At 39.8% G+C, this 10,691-nt stretch overlaps 2 protein-coding genes across 2 annotated transcripts in view; both read left to right on the forward strand.

Moving 5' to 3' along the window:
* The first annotated feature begins 3,071 nt into the window (after positions 1–3,071).
* On the forward strand, positions 3,072–7,850 carry LOC107684920 (ribose-phosphate pyrophosphokinase 1). The gene is made up of 7 exons (XM_016481301.1): positions 3,072–3,423; positions 4,023–4,206; positions 4,358–4,456; positions 5,242–5,366; positions 5,444–5,617; positions 5,694–5,853; positions 7,330–7,850. The coding sequence occupies exons 1-7, from the start codon at positions 3,302–3,304 to the stop codon at positions 7,420–7,422; spliced, it is 957 nt and encodes a 318-aa protein (XP_016336787.1). The 5' UTR covers positions 3,072–3,301; the 3' UTR covers positions 7,423–7,850.
* Positions 7,851–8,966: 1,116 nt separating this feature from the next.
* The window catches only part of LOC107684927 (solute carrier family 25 member 53), a 7,145-nt gene continuing 5,420 nt past the window's right edge, over positions 8,967–10,691 (forward strand). The window contains exons 1-2 of the mRNA XM_016481312.1: positions 8,967–9,178; positions 9,291–9,317. Coding sequence (XP_016336798.1) covers positions 9,308–9,317 — 10 coding nt within the window. The 5' untranslated portion in view covers positions 8,967–9,178; positions 9,291–9,307. The remainder of the gene's footprint in view (positions 9,179–9,290; positions 9,318–10,691) is intronic.

Genomic DNA, 10,691 nt, shown 5'->3' on the forward strand with positions numbered 1-10,691 from the left:
AGACAGACAGACAGACAGATATACACAGATGATAGACAGACAGACAGATATACAGAAAGATGATAGACAGACAGACAGATGATAGACAGACAGACAAACAGACAGACAGACAGATATACAGACAGATGATAGACAGACAGACAGATAGACAGACAGACAGATGATAGACAGACAGACAAACAGACAGACAGACAGATATACAGACAGATGATAGACAGACAGACAGATAGACAGACAGACAGATGATAGACAGACAGACAAACAGACAGACAGACAGATATACAGACAGATGATAGACAGACAGACAGATAGACAGACAGACAGATGATAGACAGACAGACAAACAGACAGACAGACAGATATACAGACAGATGATAGACAGACAGACAGATAGACAGACAGACAGATGATAGACAGACAGACAAACAGACAGACAGACAGATATACAGACAGATGATAGACAGACAGACAGATAGACAGACAGACAGATGATAGACAGACAGACAAACAGACAGACAGACAGATATACAGACAGATGATAGACAGACAGACAGATAGACAGACAGACAGATGATAGACAGACAGACAAACAGACAGACAGACAGATATACAGACAGATGATAGACAGACAGACAGATAGACAGACAGACAGATGATAGACAGACAGACAAACAGACAGACAGACAGATATACAGACAGATGATAGACAGACAGACAGATAGACAGACAGACAGATGATAGACAGACAGACAAACAGACAGACAGACAGATATACAGACAGATGATAGACAGACAGACAGATAGACAGACAGACAGATGATAGACAGACAGACAAACAGACAGACAGACAGATATACAGACAGATGATAGACAGACAGACAGATAGACAGACAGACAGATGATAGACAGACAGACAAACAGACAGACAGACAGATATACAGACAGATGATAGACAGACAGACAGATAGACAGACAGACAGATGATAGACAGACAGACAAACAGACAGACAGACAGATATACAGACAGATGATAGACAGACAGACAGATAGACAGACAGACAGATGATAGACAGACAGACAAACAGACAGACAGACAGATATACAGACAGATGATAGACAGACAGACAGATAGACAGACAGACAGATGATAGACAGACAGACAAACAGACAGACAGACAGATATACAGACAGATGATAGACAGACAGACAGATAGACAGACAGACAGATGATAGACAGACAGACAAACAGACAGACAGACAGATATACAGACAGATGATAGACAGACAGACAGATAGACAGACAGACAGATGATAGACAGACAGACAAACAGACAGACAGACAGATATACAGACAGATGATAGACAGACAGACAGATAGACAGACAGACAGATGATAGACAGACAGACAAACAGACAGACAGACAGATATACAGACAGATGATAGACAGACAGACAGATAGACAGACAGACAGATGATAGACAGACAGACAAACAGACAGACAGACAGATATACAGACAGATGATAGACAGACAGACAGATAGACAGACAGACAGATGATAGACAGACAGACAAACAGACAGACAGACAGATATACAGACAGATGATAGACAGACAGACAGATAGACAGACAGACAGATGATAGACAGACAGACAAACAGACAGACAGACAGATATACAGACAGATGATAGACAGACAGACAGATAGACAGACAGACAGATGATAGACAGACAGACAAACAGACAGACAGACAGATATACAGACAGATGATAGACAGACAGACAGATAGACAGACAGACAGATGATAGACAGACAGACAAACAGACAGACAGACAGATATACAGACAGATGATAGACAGACAGACAGATAGACAGACAGACAGATGATAGACAGACAGACAAACAGACAGACAGACAGATATACAGACAGATGATAGACAGACAGACAGATAGACAGACAGACAGATGATAGACAGACAGACAAACAGACAGACAGACAGATATACAGACAGATGATAGACAGACAGACAGATAGACAGACAGACAGATGATAGACAGACAGACAAACAGACAGACAGACAGATATACAGACAGATGATAGACAGACAGACAGATAGACAGACAGACAGATGATAGACAGACAGACAAACAGACAGACAGACAGATATACAGACAGATGATAGACAGACAGACAGATAGACAGACAGACAGATGATAGACAGACAGACAAACAGACAGACAGACAGATATACAGACAGATGATAGACAGACAGACAGATATAAACAGATGACAGACAAGTCAAGTCAAGTCAAGTCAAGTCTGCTTTATTGTCAATTCTTCCACATGTAGGAAGGGGTCCAGGGAGGGGGGGAGGGCAGACTTGATGTGGTGCATGACTAGCCGTTCAAAGCACTTCATGAGGATGGGGGTAAGTGCAACTGGACGGTAGTCATTGAAGCAGGATGGAGACGACTTCTTCGGGACTGGAATGATGGTGGTGGCTTTGAAGCATGTGGGGACAACAGCCTGGCTTAGCGAGATGTTGAAAATGTCTGTGAAGACATCAGTGAGTTCCACTGCACAGTCTCTCAGTACACGCCCAGGAATGTTGTCAGGACCCGGAGCTTTGCGTGCATTGATCCTGCTGAGGGATCTCCTCACGCTGTCCGGGGACAGCGTCATCACCTGGTCGCCGGGAGGAGGTGGAGTCTTCTGTGCAGTGGTGCTGTTTTGTGCCTCAAAGCGAGCGAAGAAGACGTTCAGCTCGTTCAGCAGGGAGATGGTGCTGTCACAGGTGCGTGGTGGGGGCTTGTAGTCCGTAATGGTCTGTATCCCCTGCCACAGGCAGACAGACAAACAGACAGACAGATATACAGACAGATGATAGACAGACAGACAAACAACTAGACAGTCAGACAGACAGATGATAGACAGACTGACAGACAGATATACAGACAGATGATAGACAGACAGACAGACAGACAGATAGATAGATAGATAGATAGATAGATAGATAGAGTCCGGTAGGTGGCGGTAGGACACCATGAACCTCCAATGAATCGCAGTAGAAGAAGCAGAGGAAGAAGTGACGTCTGTCCGCAGCTGACGCGGGTGCGTGACGTCACCTGCGTAACGTCCAGAATCACTATGGCGGAAAGGTAGTGGCGACTCACACTTTGCCGGTAATATCGACATCGGATAGCAGATATCTGAACGATTCACCATTCTTCGTTCCCGGCTCACGCGCAAACATCCCATTTCCTCGTGCACTCTCTCTGATCTTCGTGGAACGGACGCAAACATGCCTAATATCAAGATTTTCAGCGGCAGCTCCCACCAGGATCTGTCTCAGAAGATCGCGGACCGTCTCGGACTGGAGTTAGGAAAAGTAGTGACGAAAAAGTTTAGCAACCAAGAGACGTGGTGAGTTTCTGGAAATTGCCTGAACGTGTTTTATGTGGCTGCTTTAACATGTTGAAGCGCCTTTTCTCGCGGGCCGCTGGGAGTTGTAGTTCAGATGGCGCCTGCCAGCGCTACACGTGCGTTTGAGTAAACTACAACTCCCAGAAAGCTGCACGCCAGGCGAGGCGATGTCTTATTTGCTTTAGTGTGAACCTACATTTTATGACTAATATTGCCATTTAATGTGATTTTTAACACTTATTTAGGAATGGACATACAGAACTGCTTAAAGAGTGCAGTGACCCTGAATCATTCACTTGAGCTTCACCGGTTTGCGGTGTGAACGCTGAGAAAGAGTATTTGATTACATGGCTTGCTTTCATGTCGTACTGTACTTTTACAAAACAAATACAGTGGTGTTATAATGTTTCAGTGATGCTTTCATAAGGCAATAATACAGTAGCTTTGATCTAAGACACTACTTGGTGATTACAATATTCAGATTGAGTTTTATTTACATGTTGCTCCAAGATTACATGATTTTATTACAGTATGATGTCAGTTTAAGAAAACATGGCAATGCAGATCATGATACAGCTGTTTGTGTTTGTCTTCTGCAGTGTGGAGATTGGAGAGAGTGTCCGTGGAGAGGATGTGTACATCGTCCAGAGCGGCTGTGGAGAAATTAATGATAACCTTATGGAGCTTCTGATTATGATAAACGCCTGCAAAATCGCATCGGCCTCCCGAGTCACAGCGGTCATCCCATGCTTCCCTTACGCCCGGCAGGATAAGAAGGACAAGGTGGGGCAAAGGCTATGAAATCTGTGCCATTGCCTGTCAGTGAACGTTAAAGGAGGAGATTTTTTGTGCATGCTGTTGATAGGAAGTCGGTAGCGTGTGTCACTTTGCTTTTTCACTCAAGATGTTTGATCTTCTCCTTTGTTTTCTGCAGAGTCGGGCGCCCATTTCTGCCAAGCTGGTGGCAAATATGCTGTCTGTATCTGGTGCCGACCACATCATTACCATGGATCTGCATGCATCTCAAATACAGGTGGGCTTTATAGCACTCAAAAGGATTTAGTGATAAAACACACACACACACAAAAAATGTGTTTAAGAAATAAAAATTGCACAAATTAGCTGAGTGTGTTGCCAATATGACTCCCTTGTTTTTTTGTTGCTTTTGGTGTAGAGTGAGAATAATGGGGAAAAAAATAAAAATTTCTACCTACATATCAAGGATGCACTGATATGAAAACTTATCGGCGAATACCGATAACCGATAATTCTTTATATTTGAAAGCCGATAACTGATATGTTGGCCCATAAATCTAAATCCAAATTTTTATATAATTTGTGTGAGCCCAGTCTCACCATTAAAAGCCCTGTCCCAAGCACTTCAACGTAAATCAAACATATACAGTACAGCAGCCTCGTCTGAACCAGTGTAAGCTTTAAAATGATTACCTACTACCAACTTTCTTTATCAAAGAAATAAATCAAATAATGCTTAAGTCATGTGTAAAGAATCAAAATGCATTGATATGCAAGTACATCAATAACAAGAAAAATGTGCATTTATCAGCCAATACCGATATGGTGGTCGATATATTATGCATACATATTGTTATTCAGCAATCACGAAGCCTACAATTTACATTTACATTCATGCATTTGCTGGACACTTTCTTTCATCCAAAGCAACTTTCATTGCACTGAGAGGATACATTTTATTAGTTTGCTGCTTTCCGATGACCTTGGTGTTGCTGGTGCCACTGTTTGAGCTGCAAGAAGACAGTTCTTGGTAATGCATGAATTTGCTTTTCTCCTTTTTAGGGTTTCTTTGACATTCCTGTGGACAACTTATATGCAGAGCCTGCCGTTTTGAAGTGGATTAAGGAGAACATCCCCGAGTGGAAGAACTGCACGATCGTGTCTCCTGACGCTGGAGGAGCCAAGAGGTCTGGAGGCGTCCGCTTCACTGCCTGTTTAGTGTGTGTCGTGGCTGATCCCTGAGCTGTGTTGTTTCCATTGACAGGGTGACCTCCATTGCAGACAGGCTAAATGTTGACTTTGCCCTGATTCACAAAGAAAGGAAGAAGGCCAACGAGGTGGACCGCATGGTTCTGGTGGGAGATGTGAAAGACCGGGTGGCCATATTGGTGGATGATATGGCAGACACCTGCGGCACCGTCTGCCACGCTGTTGATAAGTGAGAAGCTAATGAAAATAATAGCACGAACACTGAGTGCTTCATCAACCGTAAAGCTCTTTGTGTGTGTGTTCAGGTTAATATCAGCAGGAGCGGTTAAAGTGTATGCTATCCTCACTCATGGCATCTTCTCTGGACCAGCCATTTCACGCATCAACAACGCCTGCTTTGAAGCCGTAGTTGTGACCAACACAATTCCTCAGGAGGAGAAGATGAAGCATTGTCCCAAAATACAGGTTTGTCATGTAGCCCAACTGGAAATGTAGTGAATCAGCAGAGTGTTCGTTCTTTTATCAAAACATTAGAATATAGGTCAATAACAGCAAAAGCAGATTTTATCCAAACCATTCAAAAAAAATTAAAAAAAGGGCAAGCAGAACTACAGATGCATTATAGGTAGGGTACAAAAGAGGTAACGTGCTTATCATTACTCCCGCAGTGAATTATTGCAGAACATTTTTTTTTTGGGAGCATAAAAGTGGTTCGTTTTGTTTAGAAATCTTATAATGCATGAGGTGGTGAGGAGTAAAAGGCAGATACTTCAGCTGAAGCAATGCGTTAATACTTGTTTCACACATCGCTTTAGCAAAGTTTGTACGATTTTCTGTTTATTTTGATTAAAAAAACACGCGTGTGTATATATAGAAAAAATATATAGAAAGGAGATCCCGTAATTTGAACATGGATTTAGCATGGCATAGTAGTAACGATATATAAATATGAAATATATATTATGATTGTTGTTTATCATTATAAAAATGGTAATTGTTTCTAAGTGGATGCCCAGTTTAATAAATATGACAAATTTAATGATGTCAGCCAGCTATTCATTATCATGTTAATTATTTTCCTTTAGCTTCAACAGCTGGGGCGCTTTTTACTCCAAATACCTACTTTTACATACTCTTCCGTTTTTGAAAAACTGGCGATTTAATTATCTTGAACAAAACTGCAAATCATTAACGACATTCGTCTGAAAATATAGTCAATAACTTTATCAGTGCTTATTTGCTGCATCAATCTATACCATTTTAAAATGCATGAAATATGTGACCCTGCAGCACAAAAGCAGGCTTAAGTCGCTGGGGTATATTTGTAGCAACAGCCAACAATACATTGTATGGGTCAAAATTATAGATTTTTCTTTTATGCCAAAAATCAGTAGGATATTAAGTAAAGATCATGTTCCATGAAGATATTTAGTAAATTTCCTACTGTAAATATATCAAAACGTAATTTCTGATTAGTAATATGCATTGCTAAGAACTTAATTTGGACAACTTTAAAGATGATTTTCTCAATATTTAGATTTTTTTTTTGCACCCTCAGATTTTCAAATAGTTGTATCTCGACCAAATATTGTCAGATCCTAACAAACCATACATCAATGGAAAGCTGATTTATTCAGCTTTCAGCTGATGCATAAATCTCAATTTAAAAAAATGGTCCCTTATGACTGGTTTTGTGGTCCAAGGTCAAATATTAGATCACATTAGCGCAGAATTACCTTTGCTTTGATGTCTGTGTTCACGTCAAGAATCAGCCAAAAAACAATCTAGTGGTTTAGAGGAGAAGAAAATCAAATGTCTTATAACCCTTTATTACAGTCCTGTAACAGAGAGGTGTTCTGGCTGTGTCTTATGTTCCATTTTCAAATACTTTAGGGATTGTATCATGCAGGTTTTCATTGTGCGGTTCACTGATCTCTGCAGGTCATCGACATTTCCATGATCCTCGCCGAGGCCATCCGCAGGACCCACAACGGCGAGTCCGTGTCGTATCTGTTCAGCCACGTTCCTTTGTAAGGTCTTCACCGCGACTGAACGAGGAGCCGCTCCCTCCTTCATCTGACCCAAAGACACTTGCCAGAGCTGCGGATTCCAGCCAGCCTTCATCAAGTCCTCCCTGAAATGAGCTTCTGTTTTCACAGTCTGTTCTACTCACCAAATCTCTGTTACAATCCGTGACTGAAAGTTAGACGTTAGCTTAACCGGGGCCAGAACCAGTCACAACCTCATTTATTTATTTGCATCCATTTGTATTAATTTCTGTGCTTTGAGAAAAGTAAAGTCACTTGATGAATGAACTGGTGGAGAAATTACTTGAAGACACGCGTTCTTTTGAATTTCAAGATGTAGTTCTCTAGATTAAAGCGGTTTTTAGCTTTGCAGCTCAACATAGATTCTTAACAAAAATAGGTTTTATTTCACTTTCCTGATTTTGCTTTTCAAGGATGTTTTTAATAACTTTATATATATATATGAACATTTCATTGAATAAAAAAAAAATCATTTTGGTGACATTATGCCATTCTGATTACCCTCGGATCTCTCTTCTGTGTACTGATTTCATTGATATCTTGAAATCATTTATATTTCAGAATACTAGGCTCTGCTTTGGCATTATTTTGTGTTCACATTCTTGAAACATGCTTTATAGTTCATATATGACTATTTTAAATGCATTTGGCCAAGAAGAGAATTGAATTATTTGAAAACAAACGTTGCTTTGCTGTTAATCTGCTAAGGAAGTCATTTGTGGAAGTGAAGGTGCACGAACATTAAATCAAACCATAAAAAGAACCAGAGGTGAGTTACTAAGAATGGCTGGTGTACAAGCTTTACGAGAACATTATATTGAGATTTAACTATGAAAAAAAAAAAGTATATATATATATATCATTAAAAACTGTGCTAATTATGTTATATAGCTGTAATTTATATATGTGTGTGTGTGTATATATAATATATATGACCCTGGAGCACAAAAGCAGTCTTAAGTCGCTGGGGTATATTTGTAGCAATAGCCAACAATACATTGTATGGGTCAATGTGCTAATTATGTTATATAGCTGTAATTTATATATGTGTGTGTGTGTATGTATAATATATATGACCCTGGAGCACAAAAGCAGTCTTAAGTCGCTGGGGTATATTTGTAGCAATAGCCAACAATACATTGTATGGGTCAAAATTATTGATTTTTCTTTTATGCCAATGCCATGAAGATATTTTGTAAATTTCCTACTGTAAATATATTAAAACTTAATTTTTGATTAGTAATATGCATTGCTAAGAACTTCATTTGAACAACTTTAAAGATGATTTTCTCAATATTTTGATGTTTTTGCACCCTCAGATTCCAGATTTTCAAATAGTTGTATATCAGCCAAATATTGTCCTATCATAACAAACCATACATCAATGGAAAGATTATTTATTCAGCTCTCAGATGATGTATACATCTCTTTTTTTTTTTTTAAATGACACTTAAGATTGTTTTTGTGGTCCAGGGTCACACACACACACATACATATATAAATGCATAATTCATAATACAATTAGCCTAATTGCCGGAAGCAGGGCGTCGCGTCGCGTCACAGGAGCCGGTGGGGCGTCAAGAGCGCTACGCTGAATAACGGAATGCCATCTTTAATCTGACGATAGAGACTAGTTGTATTATATTTCAGATTTCGAGTCTCTCGAAATAACGCATGTTTGTTCTTAAAGTGATAGCGCGTTACACACTGGCTCAGAAGATGCTCAGACCGGAGGAAACGTGGTAAATGGCTTTTTTACATGCCTTGTGCGCTCACATTAAGTGTTTTCTTTTCATTTCACTTTCTTTTCAGTCGATGCATCGCGGTTAATCTGTTTTGTTTGTCATTTTACAGGAAAGAATAACAGAGACATGTCCAAAGGTAAGCGTGTATGGATAGGAAGGGCTGGCTGTTTACTCCGATCAATATCTATCAGGGCGGGTTTGATCTTTAAATCCAATGCAGTGTCATAGTTTTACTTTAAATGAGAATACGCCCTATGAACATAAATATATATTTCTTAACGATCACTACTACAGTTGGGAAGATCACAAAGCTGAAAATTATTAAACATATAAGACCTACTCAGTAAAAACACAGACAAATAGCCTTATGTTAAAAGCCACAAATAATATTGTCTCTTTGTTTTAACTGGACAGTAGCAGATGAGTCTGGAAACTAGATATGTTTTTAACATCATAAGGATTTATAAAAAAATTAAGATAACATTTAATGGCCTTTAAGCCTTTTGGAGATCACAGATTTCTTAGCAAACCGATTATGTTAAACTAAACTATATAATAAAGTAGAATGATTTTATATGCATTGTGTGCTACTTGAATCTATTAAATAATTTCCTGTGGCTCCCTCTGGTGGATAACAGTAGTAATATGATCATTCCCATTGAAATTCATGAAACTAAGCCAGGGGTCTCCAAACTGGGTTCTGGAGGGCCAGTGTCCTGCAGAGTTCAGCTCAAACACACCTGAACCAGCTAATCAAGCTCTTACTAGTGTACTAGAAACGTTCAGGCAGGTGTGTTGAGGCGAGTTAGAGCTGAACTCTGCAGGACACCGGCCCTCCAGGACCCAGTTTGGAGACCCCTGAACTAAGCCATGTTTCCTCAGAATGACTTATTCTCCATACGTGCAAAGTTTTGATAAGTTTGGACTTTGTGCATCGCATCTGCTAAACCACTCAACAGATACAAATTATTTTGATAACTTTTTTCCAGCACGGTCTAGTGCAATGAGTGGCAAAGATCTGAAGAAGGGCCTAGGAGTTTTTTTTTTTTTTAAACAAAATAGAATAGTTACGTTATCTTATTGATAAACATAGAAATGCTTAACACTTACAGGGTTAAAGTAAGGATTCAGCAGAAAGGATATGTTAGAGGATATGTTAGAAAGCCCAATTTTAAACTTCACAGATCATGCAGGAATACCGTTATTAAAGGGATAGTTCACCCAAAAATGAAAATTTGATGTTTATCTGCTTACCCCCAGGGCATCCAAGATGTAGGTGACTTTGTTTCTTCAGTAGAACACATTTGATGATTTTTAACTCCAGCCGTTGCAGTCTATCAGTCGTATAATGCATGGCAATGGTAACAAAATCTATGAGAGTAAAAAAAACATGCACAGACAAATCCAAATTAAACCCTGCGGCTCGTGACGACACATTGATGTCCTAACACACGAAACGATCGGTTTGTGCCAGAAACCGAACAGTATTTATATCATGTTTTACCAGGGC

The sequence above is a fragment of the Sinocyclocheilus anshuiensis genome, unplaced genomic scaffold (assembly GCF_001515605.1).
Source record: "Sinocyclocheilus anshuiensis isolate Anshui unplaced genomic scaffold, SAMN03320099.WGS_v1.1 scaffold585, whole genome shotgun sequence".
Taxonomy (NCBI): domain Eukaryota; kingdom Metazoa; phylum Chordata; class Actinopteri; order Cypriniformes; family Cyprinidae; genus Sinocyclocheilus; species Sinocyclocheilus anshuiensis.